The sequence below is a fragment of the Lissotriton helveticus genome, chromosome 7 (genome assembly GCF_964261635.1).
Source record: "Lissotriton helveticus chromosome 7, aLisHel1.1, whole genome shotgun sequence".
NCBI lineage: Eukaryota > Metazoa > Chordata > Amphibia > Caudata > Salamandridae > Lissotriton > Lissotriton helveticus.
In genome coordinates this window covers 1,270,518,392-1,270,536,382 of record NC_136068.1, presented here as the reverse complement: position 1 = coordinate 1,270,536,382, position 17,991 = coordinate 1,270,518,392, and the positions used below count along the sequence as shown (strand labels likewise).

Sequence of the window (17,991 nt, the reverse complement as noted above, 5' to 3'; positions counted from 1 at the left end):
ATCTTCAATTTTGGCGACTTCGATTTTTTTACTATTTTTGCAGCTTCTCAGCCACCTCAAAGCCACTGATCTGTGGTGGGCCCAATGTCTGCACCTTTGTCCTATCAGACAGACAGTGATTTGTACATAATGCCCACAGAAAGAGGCTTGAGATCAGAGACTCTTAAGTACTAACTTGTTACAACCAAACCCTTTTCCAAAAGACACCACTGGCCATACGCTCATGTGTTATTTGAAGTACATTAATGCTAAATAACAAAGTTCCACAGCAGTTCCCTGCTCCCGACTCTACAGAGAAATCAAGAAAAGTCCCAACTGCTGGGGGTCGCGCCACCAGACCCAATGAGCAGTCCAAAGTGAGTGCCCCATTTCCCCATATCTTCTCGAATTTAAAGGGGCATCCCCATGCGATATAAATCAGCTCTTCCTGCTTGGCAAACCAGTCCATGCCAGCCCTCCATTCGGTTAACATTGGGGTTTGTTGGTAGTTCCATTTTCGTGCTGAGTCTCTTTTGGCCACAATAGTAGCTACTACCAGAAGTGTACGATCCCCACTCCCCCCCCCCCACCTCATTCAGGAGGTCCAATAGAGCAATTTTGGGGGTTAGTTCAACCGATCGGTCCAGTGCTGGAGAACACCTGAGTTTTAAAGCCTCCATTACCTTCTGGAATAACCCTAGACTGCTCTCCCCCATTCTCTTTGGAGAGCCAAGCACACATACTTGGTAATCCCATTGGAGAGCATCAAAAACCCAAGACCCTAGAACACAAGTGCTAAGCAACAATAACCACCATGGACAGTGGCCACTAACAACTGACTGCCCCACGACCCAGGGAAAATGCCCAACAAGTTTCTTTGTGGGGGAAGGATGAAAAAGGATTTCAAATTACCCGGTGTGCTGCTGATTGTCTCTCCTGTTGCGGTTCTGCTAGTGTTCTTAATGTGCTTTCCTTTAACTTCAGGTCTGCAGTGCCTTTCCCGCGCAGGTTGGAGCTTACAACCATGTGAAACTGCACCATGCGCACACCAACATCATCGGACTGGGGGACTCTAGCGTCTGGAAGATCCCAGCCCTTAACAGATGGGTCTACATGTTCCTAGCTCCGCTGGCGCTGCCAATCATCACACCTCTGGCTGCACTGGGTAGGTTCCTTTCCTTTGGGTTCCTCTGTCATTGTCCCTGCTGCAATAAGTGAGCTGCTCTCAGGAAGTATCATCACCATGGAGAACATGGAATCCACCTTAGCCTGGTCACCCTAGCTGTCGTGGCGTGTGGAGTGAAGGGTAGCCAGAAGGATAATGTGCATGTGTTGTCATTGCACGGCTCACGACTGAAGCCTTCCCCAGGATATTGTGGCAGATGCTCTGTAGTAATTTGTCCTGGTCTGTTGTCCTTATCTAGATACCTGCTTCCACTTCTGAGACCCTCACCTGTGGCACTGTCTCCAATTGTGGAGGTTACAGCAGTAGTGTTGTGCCACATGTGGATAATACATCATGAGAGTGACACGCCACATTAGGGGGCCGAATAGGATGGCGGACGGACTTGCGTCCGTCCGCCACCCTTGAGGAGGAGGGAACGTCCGCAAGGGCTGCGGCGTTCCCTCCGTGCTGATTAGGATGTGACCGCCAGGGTGGCGGTCACATCCTCTATATTTAACATTGCGGCGGGTGCAGCTACAAGCTGCACCCGCCGCAATGTTAAAAAAGCATGTGTTACATTTACATGCACAAAGCGGCAGGCAGCGCACGGTGCCTGCTGCTTTGTGCACGCAAATGCAGGGGGGTACCATAGGTACCCCCCATGTGCACCCCCCACCCCCCATTCACCCAGGGGGCCCGCAACGGGCCCCCAAAGTGAATGTCCGTATGCTTTTCCATGGCGGAAAAGCCGCCGTGGAAAAGCAGTTTTACACAACCATCATAATATGGCGGACGGTGTCTCATAGACACCGCCTGCCATGTTATAGCTTTTCCGCCGCGGTCGGAAGCCGACCGCGGCGGAAAAGCGGCGGACGGAATTCCAGACCCACCAGCCATCCTAATTTGGCGGTGGGTCTTTGGAGCCTCCGCAGAGGATTTTCCGCCTCCTCCGGGCCGTAGGTGGCTTCCGCCGGCCCGGAGGAGGCGGAAAATCCTCCATCCTAATCGGCCCCTAGAGGTGGAAATATTTCAGATATTGACAATAAGCTCATAAGTTGTATGGAGATAGGAAACCAATTAAAATATGTGTACACTAGAGGATGAGAGAGAACGCAAGGGATACGTTGTCAGTTCGAAAAGAGAGACGTACAGTACACGAAAATGTCTTTTTCATTGCAAGAATAGTACTAGAAACATAGGTTATTTTACTCCTGGGTGAGAAGTCACGGTACAAGGAGGCTCAAGTTGAACAAGAGTACAGATAAAAGTCACGTGTGTGTGTGTGTGTGTGTGTGTGTGTGTGTGTGTGTGTGTGTGAAGAGCATGCTAAAAGCTTTGGATAAAATAGGTTAGGGCCACAGCATTACCTCATACCTTCTGGCGAATTTTCATAACCTATCCATTAGGCTTGAAATCAAAAACATTAGGACTCCTCCTAGTGCTTTATCCAGAGGTACACAACAGGGATCTCCTCTGTCAGAGCCCCTATCCACCCTTGTTATGGAACCTCCGGTTAAAAAAAAAATATAATAATTCACTTATCCATGGAATGAATGTAGGCCCCAACAACTACAAATGTCACAATTTGCTGATTATATTTTATGCTTCATAACATAACCTGAGCTATCATCCAACACTTGATATCGGAACTTAATGATTTGTGATAAGGCTTCAGGATAATTAAGCTAAGTACATAAGTCTGTCTGTTCTAACAGCCCCCTCTGCAACAATAGCCACAGCACATATCCATGTCCTAATGCATTATTCCGAGTGTCTATTCTATTCATTTACAAGGGTATTACAGCTTGCACTCCTGCCTGGAGTGATCCAAGCTGTATGTTTTCTGGTATCCTGATATTCTTTTGGCCCAGCACATATGACAAACATGTGTGGCCTGAGGCTTTTCATCATGGCCTTGAGACCCAGAGTCTAGCTCTGTGGTCTGGAGAGGTGCCAAGCGGGCGCTCTATTCGACATTAGTGACTGGTATCAGGACTCCATGATGCTGGGAGCGTGTGGCTGCAGGGACCAGCGGGCTGTATTTTCTTTTTATTTCTGGTAAAACAATGCACAAGTAGGAGACTGGGGTACAGCCTCTCCAGAAAGTGGAATTGGATTGCTTGCATTCCTGAGTTACATACAGGGTTTAGCCTCAGAGAATTATGTGTGGGAGGATGGAGACAGGACTGTCTTTGTTATCTGATTGTGACATGTGAGCAATCTTCTAATAATGATCTCTTTCTAGGCACTGACATTTGTGTAGATCGTAGGGAAGGGGAGTCATCAGATTCTATTGTTATGGCGAGGGAATCTTCTAGGCAGGGCCTGTCCCCTTTCTCTCTCTCTTTGAGTGCTACTCCACAAGGTTGATGACAGCCAGATGCAGAGACTTCACACTTCACAGTCCTCATGCTTTAGGTGCTTCAGCTGGAGCCAGCATTGCCAGTCTCTGCGGTCTACAAAGTTCCAAGTTCATCCCTGACCAAGGGAGGATGTGATCTTCAGAGTACTCAAAGGGCTGCTGAGGTCCAGGGCTAGATATTTTAAAGCCAGTTTCCCAGAGGTGAGGGGACATCACCTAATATCTGTGCATATTGCTGGAGAGCTGTGGGCCTGGCTGAAGCCTGGCCTGCTAAGAAAGGGGACGCAGCACCTGACCCTGCAGGAAGAGACTGCCCGAGAGTAACCCAGTGGGACTGAATCACCCTAAAGACCATTAGTAGCACAAGATAGACAGACTGGCCTATGGGTCTAAGAAACAAAGTTGTGGCTTGCACCACATTGAGTGAGTTCACACCTATTCCAGCTTTATCCATGTATATCTCCGTGTGTTTAGAATACCATAGCACTTGACTTAGCACTGTTTAGCTGATTAACATTTCCAATGTGTAGTGCTACATTTTGGTGTGTGTTTTTGTGAAGATAAGCACCAGGCCGGACACTTACTGTAGGTGATGTTTGACTGTTTGAGTTCTGAGTCCCTACCCCCACCTTACCTCCTTGAGAAGCCTTTGACTGCTCACATTGTAGAGGTTGGATACATCCTCATTTGGTAAGGACTATGACAAAGCAGACGGATTAGGAGGTAACCGAGAGGTAATCTTCATCACTCTGAGTGCTAGTCTTGTTTGTCACTGTCCTAAATTCCTACTCTACCGATGACAGGTGATAGGTGAGGCTTCCACACGGTTTACGGTTCATTTAATTATTTTCTTGGGCTTAACAGGATTACTTGTGGGTGCCTCCAACTTTATACTTCCGGGAAGAAGAGGGGGCATTTCGTAAGTGAAACAGAGGAAATAGTGCTTTCATAGTAGTGTAGTAGTGTTTCATAGTTGACTAGATAGTTAAGTCTGTCACACGGTGGGAAACCACATCTGGTAAAGACTGGTCCAAGAAGATTAGGACTAGGAGTAATAGACCCCCAGGATATAGCGTCATGAAATAGTAAATTTAGCGGCACAAATATGGAAATTTAGCGGCATTTTATTTTGCTAATTGTGCCACAACAAACACATATATCTCATTGTTTGTTACTTGACAACATCATGGAGCTATGTATATTTTGTTAAGTTACATTTTAGGGGATTTGTTTTGGTTAACAGGCTATATATAGGACATAAACTTGGTAATGAATAAATGGCCACGGAACCTGTATGCTTGTCTTGTTAATCTTGGCCATGTACGTCCAGTTCTTCTGAGCACTCCAAATGTAGCCCAGTACTGTGCTGCTGGTTATAATGCAAAAACAATAATGCCCGGATGGATTGCTCTGAAAGGGACCGTCGCCAGGATGACAGAATAATTTTGTAGATGCTGTTGCTCCTTTCAGCATCTGCAGAGCTGGTCACACAGTCCTTGTACACAGCTGCAAGTTGGGAAAGAGCTGGAATGCGGTCAGCCATCCCACGCCAAAGGAGGTCAGTGTCAATCACCCCAGAAACAGATGCCTGTACTGCTTCTGGGCCTACATTTTCAAAGTACAGCCAAAGCTCCTGATCGGGCACTTCGCTGAAACCAGGGATGGCTGAATATGCACTCTTCTCATTAGGCAGGATGTACAGTCGCGAAGGATTGAAAAGGCACACTTGTTTCAAGAATTGTATGCCTGGCTGGGCCTCCCCCATGTATTTGCCCACCTTTTCCAGTGAATGTTCAAAAGCTTCATTAAGCTGGGCTGTTATCTTTTTTTTCTGTGCCAGACTTAATTTTGCCCCTGCAGTGGTCTGTAGAAATGGTTGTAGTGACTCCACAGTGAGGACTGAATTGTTTGTTAGGTTCATGTGGAGGTCCTCCAAATAATCATATACCTTCATGGTCAATGGTGTCTGACTCTGGAATAACTCCATCAGGTGTACAATGCTTTGGCATTTTTCTGCCACAATGTCCAATTGGACTTTAATACAGTATCTCTGGTCGCTGTTCAAAATCTTCTGTAGATTTTCGAGGGATCTGGGGGAGACTTGCTAAGTAGCATCTCAGACTCAACAAACCCAGCATAGGCCTCAAAGTGCTTGCAGTGGTACTGGACAGAAGCAAACCAAGAATTCCAGCGGGTACTGCAAGGGTCAGGTGCCACCCGTGCTTTCATCCCATGATTCTCAGCAAGATGGTGCAGGTACCTTCTCTTTATGCTACCGGCCATGTAAAATATGCGCGAGAAGTACAAAAGGAAAGCATTTAGCTCGACAAAAGGCTTCCTAAATGACTCTCCAACAAGATTCATTATGTGTGCCAAGCAGGTGATGTGTATGGAGTTTGTATATAGATTTCTCAACACAGTGTTGTATGCCTTGAGCATGTATGCCGCGTTGTCATTGTTAAAGGAAATAACGTCCTGGAAGGCTATGCTGTACTCTGTGAGCACTTTTACAACAGCTTGCGCTACAGTCCCATGGTTGCACTGTAATAGGAAGACTGTGTTTGCCAGGTGGGTATGGATCTGACGGGAACCCTGCGGAGAGACTACTGCAACTAACACATTAAATACACACCGCCCTTCGACATCTGGTGTTTCATCAAAGATAACACTGATCTTCTGATCTTTCAATAGCTCTTTCAGCTCGTTCTTGGCACTTATATATCTCTCTGGGAGATAACGTTCTTGCAGCTGATGACTTCCAGGTATCGCTCCACCATTCCGTACTCGCTCGTGTAGAAACTTGCACAACACAGGGTGGTCGGTTTTGCTCAGCGGAATGTTCAACGCGGTGCAGACATTAACCCACTCACTTATAATTACATGGTTTGAGGCACCGGCAGCTGTACTCTTTGTGAATAGCGAATTCACAATCTGACGTGCACGTTTTGGCGAAGATTGAAGGTCAGGATCATCTGAACAGCGCTTCAAGTGTTTTTGGGACCACACATGCATATACACAGTGTGTTTCCGGATGTGGTCCACCGCCACCTTGCACACACTGCAAAACAGCACGCCACCATCAGCGTGCATCACGGTGCTGTAGTCTCTGGCCCGATCTGCTGCGGTTATCTGGGTGGGTAGATGTGATCTGTGCTTCACAGCCTTCGCAGGCTGCAGAAACTTCTCCATCCTGCTTTTGTTGTGGTGGCTTGTTGCTCCCTTAGAATACAGAAGATCTTGGTGTTGTGGCGCAGTCTGTTAACTCACCTACAAATATATTTGGTGTTACTAAATGCGTTTGAAAGGGGGGAAAGGAATTTGTTGAATGGGAAGTTAAGAAAGCACCGCGGCTCAATGATTAAAAATGCATGCAACTCTGAAGAACTAGGTAAAGTGACAAAATAGTTAGGCCATAACTGCAATGGTAAATGCCAGTCCCCGAACGGCGTTGAATTATGAAACTCCCCATAAGTGTCCAGAACCCCAAACTTACCAGCGCTCTGCAGCAGCCAATTTATGGCTCTTGAAACTGCAGATTCTTCCTTGTGATACTCTGCAAAAGAAGCAAAATAAAGAGTTAGGAAACTACCCAGAAGTGTCCAGAACCCCAAACTTACCAGTGCGCTGCGGCAGGTGGCCCAATTATGGTTCTTGAAACTGCAGTTCCTTTCCCCACAGACAACACGACAATTGACCCAAACCAAACTAAAGAATTATGAAACTCCCCAGAAGTGTCCAGAACCCCAAACTTACCAGCGCTCTGCGGTAGCTGGCCCAATTTATGGTTCTTGAAACTGCAGATTCTTCCCTGTGATACTCTGCAAAAGAAGCAAAATAAAGAGTTAGGAAACTCCCCAGAAGTGTCCAGAACCCCAAACTTACCAGTGCGCTGCGGCAGGTGGCCCAATTATGGCTCTTGAAACTGCAGTTCCTTTCCCCACAGACAACACGACAATTGCCCCAAACCAAAATAAAGAATTATGAAACTCCCCAGAAGTGTCCAGAACCCCAAACTTACCAGCGCTCTGCGGCAGCTGGCCCAATTTATGGCTCTTGAAACTGCAGATTCTTTCCTTTGATACTCTGCAAAAGAAGCAAAATAAAGAGTTAGGAAACTCCCCAGAAGTGTCCAGAAGCCCAAACTTACCAGTGCGCTGCGGCAGGTGGCCCAATTATGGCTCTTGAAACTGCAGTTCCTTTCCCCACAGACAACACGACAATTGCCCCAAACCAAAATAAAGAATTATGAAACTCCCCAGAAGTGTCCAGAACCCCAAACTTACCAGCACTCTGCGGCAGCTGGCCCAATTTATGGCTCTTGAAACTGCAGAATCTTCCCTGTGATACTCTTCAAAAGAAGCAAAATAAAGAGTTAGGAAACTCCCCAGAAGTGTCCAGAACCCCAAATTGTGTGCGGTGGGCCCCCACAGTACATTGACTTTATTTAGGCCCCCCGGTACATTCACTTCCAATAAATTAGGCCCCCGGGGGCCCGCCGCGTGCCCAGTGTGCAGCAGGCCCCCACAATACAGCAAATGTTTATAAATTAGTGACCCCGGGGCCCGCCGCGTGCGGGGGGGCCCCCACAGGAAATGTTTACAAATGAATTAGGGCCCACGGAGCCCGCCGCGAGCCCCGTGTGCAGCAGGCCCCCACAGTACATTCACTTGCAATAAATTAGGCCCCCCGGGGCCCGCCGCATGCCCTGTGTGCAGCAGGCCCCCACAGTACATTCACTTGCAATAAATGAGGCCCCCCCCGGGGCCCGCCGCGTGCCCTGTGTGCAGCAGGCCCCCACAGTACATTCACTTGCAATAAATTAGGCCCCCCGGGGCCCGCCGCGTGCCCTGTGTGCAGCAGGCCCCCACAGTACATTCACTTGCAATAAATTAGGCCCCCCGGGGCCCGCCGCGTGCCCCGTGTGCGGCGGGCCCCCACCGGAATGGTAAAAAAATGAATTAGGGCCCCCGGGGCCCGCCGCGGGCCCCCTGTGCGGCGGGCCCCCGCAGCAAGGTTTTAAAAAGGAATTAGGGCCCCCGGGGCCCGCCGCGTGCCCCGTGTGTGGCGGGCCCCCACAGGAATGTTAAAAAAATTAATTAGGCCCCCCGGGGCCCGCCGCGTTCCCCGTGTGCAGCAGGCCCCCACAGTACATTCACTTGCAATAAATTAGGCCCCCGGGGCCCGCCGCGTGCCCTGTGTGCAGCAGGCCCCCACAGTACATTCACTTGCAATAAATTAGGCCCCCCCGGGGCCCGTCGCGTGCCCCGTGTGCAGCAGGCCCCCACAGTACATTCACTTGCAATAAATTAGGCCCCCCGGGGCCCGCCGCGTGCCCCGTGTGCGGCGGGCCCCCACAGGAATGTTAAAAAAATGAATTAGGGCCCCCGGGGCCCGCCGGGTGCCCCGTGTGCGGGGGCCCCCGCAGCAAGGTTTTAAAAATTAATTAGGGGCCCGCCGTGTGCCCCGTGTGCGGCGGGCCCCCACAGGAATGTAAAAAAAATTAATTAGGGCCCTGGGGCCCGTTGCGTGCCCCATGTACGGCGGGCCCCCACAGCAAGGTTTTAAAAATGAATTAGGGCCCCCGGGGCCCGCCGCGTGCCCCGTGTGCGGCGGTCCCCACCAGGAATGTTAGAAAAATTAAGTAGGGCCCTGGGGCCCGCCGCGTGCCCCGTGTGTGGCGGGCCCCCACAGCAAGGTTTTAAAAATGAATTAGGGCCCCCGGGGCCCGCCGCGTGGCCCTTGTGCGGCGGGCCCCCAAAGGAATGTTAAGAAATTAAGTAGGGCCCCCGGGACCCCCGCGTGCCCCGTATGCGGCGGGCCCCCACAGGAATGTTAAAAAAATTAATTAGGGCCCCCGGGGCCTGCCGCGTGCCCCGTGTGCGGTGGGCCCCCACAGGAATGTTAAAAAAATTAAGTAGGGCCCCCGGGGCCCGCCGCGTGCCCCGTGTGCGGCGGGCCCCCACAGTAGCAGCGTGAAGAGAAGAGTACCTGATCGATCCAGCCTGCTGGTGCTGATCCTGCTCCTGCTTCTTTTCCTGCTTCCTGGAGAGAGGGGGTCTCGTCGTCCCGGTCCCGTCCCTGCCGCTGCCGCTTCCTTCTGGTTCTCCTGGGTGGTTCCTGGGCTGGAGAGAGTGGAGAGAGGGGGTCTCGTCGTCCCGGTCCCGTCCCTGCCGTGCCGCTGCCGCTTCCTCCTGGTTCTTCTCCTGGGTGGTTCCTGCTGGGCTGGAGGGAGAGAGTGAGAGAGTCGTCGTTCCACCACCACCGCCGTGAAATCCTGGAGCCTGGAGTGAGTGATTGGAGCATAGGAGGTAAAGGTAGTAGTGAAGAAGCAGACGAGAGATCCTTTGTATTGGGACTCCGTGGGAAGCCAATACAAACGGTCGGATTTCGCAGGCGGTTTTGCAAAAATCGCGGGATTTTGACAAAGCTGCTGATTTTGCGTTTTTTTTGCAAATCGCGAAATCGTGATATCCTGGAGGGTCTGAATAAAGGGTACCAGTAAAGGTTACCAGTAAGTAACCTAGGGCCAGATGTACGACCCTTTCATTTAGCGCCTCGCAATTTGTGGCACATTGCGAGTCGCAAATTGCGAGGTGTTAAATGAAAGGGTCGTACATCTGGCCCTATGGGCCAGATGTACGACCCTTTCACTTAGCGCCTCGCAATTTGCCACACATTGCGAGTCACAAATTGCGAGGCGCTAAATGAAATGTACAACAGTGTGTTTACACCGTTTTGTGATTCCCAATGGGGTCGCCGTAGGACCACTGCCTGCACTTAAAAATTATTTTGCATGCATTTGGACCCCTTCCCCTTTGTAAATGCATTACCACCTACTTGAAGTAGGCGCTAATCTGAAGTGTTTTGCAACCGTAATTGCGGTGGCAAAACATTAATATATTGTTTTGAGACTCACTATTTGGAAGGAAACACCCCTTCCAAATTGCGAGTCGTAAAACGCAAAACCTATTTAGCAAGTTGCAAAAAAATTGCGACTCTCTAAATAGGCTATGTACATGGCCCGATTTGTTTTTGCAAACCTGTTTGCACATGCAAAAACGGGTCGTACATCTGGCCCCTGGTCACTATCTTGCTTTTCCATACATATCAGTTAATACTGCAACATTGGCTTTGCTGCCTGGCCATCATTCTTTTTAATGCCAGCAGAGGTCATTATTTAAAATCTCTTGATATTTAACCAATTAAATACTGACTGATACATTATTTGATCTAAAATGAAACGAATACAGTCGTAGTTTCTAATCCAGATTTATCATGTCATTGTTTTTCGTTCTGCATCATGGTCCATATTTTAAGACAACCCCTCCGTAGAAATGATTTCTAATCCTCTCTCGTGTGGTTGTTATATCTAACCCTGCTGCATTTAATCATTTCTAATCCCGCCTGGCTGTGAGAGAGATTGTCTGACAGCAGTAATGTAATCTTGCCATGTCCAAAAAGCGTAACGTGAATGAATGGCTGGCCCGGGGCATCCAGTGAGAGGGTGTGGGATCTTTAGGGGAGGAATGGGAAACATAGAGTTGCAGAAAAGCTGCTTCGACCTCAGGCAGAAATAATCTTTGCACCTGCATGCACCTGTGGAAAAGATATTGGTTGCTATGCAGAATCCTATAGCATGAGGAGGGTAACTGAGAACAGGGAGATCTTTTTCTTAGTTTAAATATACGTATGTTTGAATTTTTGGAGAAAACTTCTTAAGTTATCTGTCAGTTTTCACAATGGCCTTTGTCTAAGCTGTTTTGGCCTAGTTCAGTAGCGTGTTCACTCTTGCGCATAATCGTATTTTTCCAATGAAAAACAGCGTCTTGGGAAACATTTCAAGGTTTGCTCCAGTATGTTTCCACCTAGTGGTAGCTAACTTTACCCTTCATAACGAATTTATCACAGAGGTAGCCGAGGCCCGCTTTTGCTATATAAGTATATTTTGCAGTGTCCGCGCGGGGCAGTGAAAAGAACGCGGGGCCTGGGTCAAGGAGAACCTTCTTCACCTTCTTGTGGCAGCCCACTAATCTCTAACTTCAGTGAACAGTGCTCCGGTGATAGTGCTGGCTTAGGGGGTATGTATATTATGATTTGAGATTGAATTGTATCCTCAGCAAAAGATGGCTTTGGATTGTAAATTAAATATGAAGTAATATGAAAGACAGGGAATGGTACTTATGAGTTGTTTCAATTCTGATCAAATAAATCATAAAGGAAAGGTGAGGGGGTCTTCTTGATAGGACACCTTCAATAATATGCAGAAGAAATTAAATAATAAAATGAATGAATGTGGTGAAGGTAAGCTTGGATTTCCTAACCAGGGGTAACTGTGAAATAAAGTGGCATGGGCAGGAGTCTGTTCCTGGACATGGGCGCAGCTGATTCAGAGCTTCCGTCACCGCAGCGGATCTCGCTCGCTGTTGCAGTTCTAGTCATCGGTGATTTGTCACTGCACTCGCCACTGTGCCCAGATTAGACTAACTGTCACCCCTGAGGCATGATGGGAAGCTGGGGGTCAGGAGTGCCTTAAAGGCACGGTGTCAGTTTATTGCATGCAGCTACAGGTTAGCTTTTCAGTCTTTTTAGACTGTGTGTTTGCAATGCAGCCTGGGAGCTTTCTATGATTTTCAGTCCTTCCTCCCCGGTCCACTGTGCCTTCAACCCCAGGATCCTCCTCTCACGATGCTATTTGCTCTTGTTGCAGGGTTCCTCAAGGAGATGACGTTGCAGAGGGCGTTGAGGACCCTCGGCCTCATCTGCCTGGGTCTGTGCGGCCATTGCGCACTTCTCCTGGTGGTCTCTGGCTTCCAAACGCTGGGGTCAGCTCTTCTCTGCATGTTCCTCACCAGAGCGGTCCTGGCCGTGCCCTTCATCCACGTCAACATTTTCCAGGTACAGGTGTTCTGCATGACTGAGCAAGCACGTCACTGCAAAAATAACTGAATTCAATTATGAGTAACCTGAACTGCTTCTTCCATAATGCATTGTGTAGGACTGTGAAACATGCGAGGCTTTAAAAGGATTTCTTCTGAGCAGGGAGTAAGTCCTATATTGCTTGACTGAGCATGTGGCACGAACTAGGCTTTATTTTGTATTTTGGCACAGTAATATATAAGTAGCAAATAAGCATCACTGAAGCAAAGGAATATTGCCCTCTGCAGAATGGCAAAAAACATGAAACATATGCCAGGAGAGTTTCTGCATTGACTGAGTATGTACTTAGCTGCAAAATAACTGAAATGTGAGGAAACTGAACTGTGTCAACCCAAGTCCACAGAAAGAGGGCTAGAGTGACATGTGATGGTGGAAACCACAACCAGTGACAGGTAGTATGCAACCATTTCCATAATATCATAGCTATGATCTAATTGTGGGTAGGCACCAATAGGGTATTTGGAAGTGTCTTCAAGACACCAATCACACAAAAGATTTAGACACTCAAAGTTCATACTCTAAACAAAGGAAGGAGGGGGACTTGGAGCAGATGAAGATTCAGTACCTAAGTGCTGAAAGTACTCATATATGAATGTATAGAGGTACAGCTCCTATAGAGGAAGAAAAAGAGAAGCGAGAAAAAAGGTTGACTAAGTCTGGGGAACGCTAAGGATTATTTCTTGGTCCCCTCACACATCTAAGAGGATGTCATGCTTCATCATCAGGCATGCTCCTCGTAGGGCAGGTGCAAAGGGTCACTTTGGAGGAGATTTGTTTGTTTTTAGCTGTTTTGATAATAAATGTCTATGTGAGAGTGTTTAAACGTGTGGAGTCAAGTGAATGTGTACAGTGGAGTGCCGGTAGAATAAAACTGAAGGACACCAAACTGAGCTTTAATGTGGTGGTTCCTTTGGCAGGTGTTTAAAAACAATAAATGAACTGGGGCTATTTCAAGGGCCAAATGTACCCAAATAGCCTCAATCCGTGGGTGTGGTCAGGTCAACATGTTTCACACCAAATGGCCCGGCCAAATCCATGGCGCTTCCTCAATACTTAAAAATGTGAAGAAATTGTAAACATGAAAGCACACACAAAAGGCCAGGCAGGTGGCACATGTGAGACTAACAACATAGATCAAGTCTGTAATGAAAACATTCAGCATATCATAGGTGGTGAGTTGTCCTCAGGTGTAAGCAAAGGATCTTACCCTTTGGATCAATCAATCAAGCCCCATAGTTCAAGAACAAAGGGTACAAACACAGGAATTCAAAGGACACAACTGGACTGGGTGAAGTTACTCTCATTGGATATTGGACAGTTTGGGATTTCTGCTCAGGGAGTATAGATTTTATTTTTTGACGAAAGAGGCTTTTCCCATATAGTAAGCACAGGCTTGAAGAGTGCCACAGGTAACACACATAAGAACTGGACTGCTACTCATGATGTGTGTTCGATCAACAATGACATTTGATTGGTCTAGCCATAACATTTGTCAGCCATTTCCCAGAACCCCCATATTTCAGATGAAAAATGTAATTAAATGTGAATTCTACCCATGTATTGGTGGAACGTGGGGTGTGACTTGTAAATATGACTGGGTAAATGTAAAAACCCAATCACTCCTGCAGCCCCAGTGGAAATCCTGCTTAGTCTTGCCTTGTAATTGTTCCTGCCTGGATCAGATCACAGTCTGTCGGTACCCTAAAATGGAGAGACATCATTTCTGCTCCTTGTGCTGCACCTGCTGCTATAGAGACAAAGATTGGGAGCTAACGAAGATCGAGGGCAGGCCAAGCAACCATCTTGAGGAGAGGTGTGATCATGTCAAACCGTAGTTGCGCACAAGAAGCTGGCTCTGACCCGAGACAAGCATGCCCCCTCTAATAACAGTCCAGATCACTGTGAGGCTGTGGAATACTTCCAGTGAAGTCGGTGGTGCAGTGTTGTCAGGCCATACCCGAGACCAATGAAATTTCAGCAGCACAGTGATCGCCGCTGACACAGAGCCTGCAGGGGTGAGATGGTGGAGATAAGATACAGCCCCCTCGGGACCTGGGAATGCCTTGCAATGTGGGCCTGGTGATTGCTGGCAGGGGCTGTGGAGCTACAACAGACTGTGTGAGTGGGTCTCTGAACAGCGGTACTGGATGCTGTAGTAGCACTCTCAGCTGACATTCCAGGTATCTCTGATGGGCGATGGCTCCCCCACAGAAGAATTGCTCTCTCCCTTGAATGCGGACTCACAGCTCTGAAGAGGCGGATCACCGGGAACTGGTTCGGGGAGTGGCCCCAATAGACTGGGCACTAGAAGGGTCTCAGCTCCGCCTGATGGATTGGACTAACCTAGACAGAGGAGGGCTGGAAGCCCATGGGGTCAAATCGTGTGCATAAATTGGACAACTTGGCAGCCCTTTTTCGGCCCCCTTTGGGGTGTGATTCCTGGGACTGACCTGAAATGCTGAAAAGTGGTAGCTGGAACCCTAGCCTGGGCTTACACAGAGTAGAGGTGATTGGGGACTAATTATGTGCCTGTTCCTAATATGTGATGCATAACTATGTTCAATGTCAAAGCTAAGCAAAGTAAACCAATCATGCAGTACACTTCTTCGCAAATGGGGCTGCAAATATCTACAGGCCTTGCTGAATCATAGAGAGCACAGAACCAGGAAGAGCACTCTAGGGAGCCTTCACTGTTGGACCTGCTAGCAGCAATACAGAGCTCCCGGGAAGCGCTGGACGAGAGAAGAGCAGAGGTTGCCATAGACATCAGCTTGGTGTGAACGGACATAAATATGGTTTGGATAGAGCCCACACAATGAGGGTTCAGTTTCAGAACTGCAAGGTGAAGTAAAAGTTGGAATGAGCAGATGGCTACACTAACAACAGCAACGAAGAATCTAGATGAGAGAGAGGAGGATTCTAAGAACCGTTCCTGCCAGAACAACCTACACTTTCTGGGTTTCTCAGAGCACGCGGAGGGTATGGATGCCGTGACCTTCCTTTAAGGGTAGTTGTGGCGTGAGCTACACCTGGAGGGTCTGTCGGATGTGTTCGTCCTGGTCAGAGTGCGCAGGACCCTGATGTTACGACCACCACTGGGTGCTAGCCGTAGGGCTCTGATAGCTTGTATACTGAAAAACAAAGATCAGGACTGCATCCTAAGAGCGGCCAAGGGGGCTGCACAATTGATTTTTGAGAACCAGACCATAGCCGTCTACTCAGATTACATGTGGAAAGTGCAATTAAAGAGAAAATCACATTTGAAGGTGAAGACAAAGTTTTGGGCTCTAAATCTCCAATATATGTTGCTCTTTCTTGCTCTTCTCATACTGATACCCTGTGGCAAAAATCACTATTTTGAGAGCCCTGAGGATGTTTGGACCTGACTTGAGTTAGAGGACAAGGCGGGCCTACAGCCAGGGGAACCTCAGAGTAGGCAGGAAAGGAACTCATAGTGAGAGAAGGTCCATAGCAAAAACAGGGGGAGATTCAGCCGGCAAGAAGCTGGGCCCCACAAAACGTCTCAAATAAGGATCTGTGATGATGGCAAGATGAACAGACGCATCCTCCTCAGAGGATTAGGGGACCTCATTGACTGCCCTGAAACCATACCTGTTGAGGATCAGAGAGAAATCACCAGGGAGACTGCATCACAGTTGATTATTGATAACCCTCTGACATGAAACTGGGGTTCTTATGGATAGCCGGATCTGAGGGCTATTTCAAGTAAACTGATGGTATGTGTTTATATCTGGGAGTGGATGAGTTACATTTTGCTGTTGGTTATAATCTCCCTGTTAGGGAAGGGGAAGACATGCTCTACTAAGGGGCTTATTGTAAGGTCCTGGCCAGTAGGCTTCTATGAGTGGCCTTGACACTGGTGCACCCAGACCCGACGGGCTTTATCCCGAGGAGAATCACAACGTGCAACATTAGGCACTTGAATCATATTGTACTTATGCTGGCCTATTCGGAGGAGGACTTTGCTGTGGCAGCCCTTAAATTAGAGCCGGTTTACAATACGGGTGACAATTTATGTGGGATGTCCTATGGCATATGGGTTTCAGCCCAGGCTTTCTTCGGTGGGTGCAGTATTGTGCATTGAACCTGTGGTCAGGGTGCGCATAAGTGGTATTATCTCTGACCTTTGGAAGCCACTGATGCTTATCTCCCACATCTTAGGACTACAGTGGGATCAAGATAAGTTTTGCTATCTAGGGATGTGGCTAACACGGTGTCCTAAGGCACAAAATGAACCTAATGTGGGTAAGATGCTGGAAGGACTATCTTAGTCTGCTGAAATCTGAAGACATTTCTGCTCTCTATAATGGGACGGATCTCCGTAGCTAAAATGATGTTTTTTTACCACACTGCTTGTATGTCCTACAAAATGTAATGTGTCCAGTCCCGTTCTCCACATTCACTCGATGAGACAAATTGCTGTGTGCACTGGTGTGGGCGAGAAGATGGAGCCAAGTGAAACTTGACATGTTGAAACTGCCATGGCAGGAGGTCGGACAGTGGCTATGTAATTTCTTTTTGTTTATGCTGCTACACAGTGATACACTGGTTTGACCCAGACCTCAACTGGAAGGAATCGCTGTTAGTGGGATCATATGAACCATATACGCTACCAGAGTATTTATGATGTGGAGCAAAGCTCCCATATTTGCTCCAGCAGACAGCCGAGGTGTGGCACTGAGTTTGCTGCAAGGTCTTGCGGATGCCACAGCGGTTACACGTGACATGCTTCTGTTGGTCGCTGGTGGAATTCTGAGCATAAGTGATCAGCACATTATCAAACATGGTGAGGATGACTCTGACAGGGACCATACAACTATGTTTGCTGGGTGTGCCGCCACGGCGCAGGGAAACATAAATGGCAACACGGATGGTGGCACTCGGGGTAGTCCTGGCTAGATGCCAGATCGCCATCCACGGGTCTGCAGCTCCGGAGGTAAAAGACTGGAGGAAAGATTTACTTGAGTGGGAGAACAACACAATAAATTCACCCTTAGGGATGACAAAGTAGCAGAGGATTTGGTGAACTAGGGGTAGATGATTGCCAAAATAATGCACCCCTTAATAATAGACCTCCCTGAACGATGCAACAGTGACATTTGTGGGAAATGGTAGGAATAAAGTTATGGCTGAACATTATGTAGAACATTTCAGAGTAATGGTCGCTCATTACTGCTGTGATTAGATGCGATTGTATGGTCAACTATTGCAGATTCGTTGCACATGTGATAAGGTTTATGTGTTTGATATGTTTTTCTGAAAATGCCAATAAACATATCTACAAATAAGTATTGGTGGAAGGATACATATTGGTCTTCGGGCTGTGGCTGCGGATACAATATGTCTAATGGAGGGGAGTCGCCAGGATAGATGTGAGTAAGCTGACAATACTCGTTACCTATGGTCTATTGCTCGTTATTACGAGCGAGCACTCTCTAATCTGCTGAATTTTCATTCGGTTTTATATACGATTGGTACTCGTTTCTTTTTCATAGAGAGTCCGGGCGTGAAGATGTTCCCCCCGCCA

At 48.1% G+C, this 17,991-nt stretch overlaps 1 protein-coding gene across 1 annotated transcript in view; it reads left to right on the top strand.

Moving 5' to 3' along the window:
* The window catches only part of FADS6 (fatty acid desaturase 6), a 191,015-nt gene that overhangs the window by 94,235 nt on the left and 78,789 nt on the right, over positions 1–17,991 (top strand). Inside the window, exons 3-4 of the mRNA XM_078650814.1 lie at positions 964–1,144; positions 12,214–12,401. Coding sequence (XP_078506940.1) covers positions 964–1,144; positions 12,214–12,401 — 369 coding nt within the window. The remainder of the gene's footprint in view (positions 1–963; positions 1,145–12,213; positions 12,402–17,991) is intronic.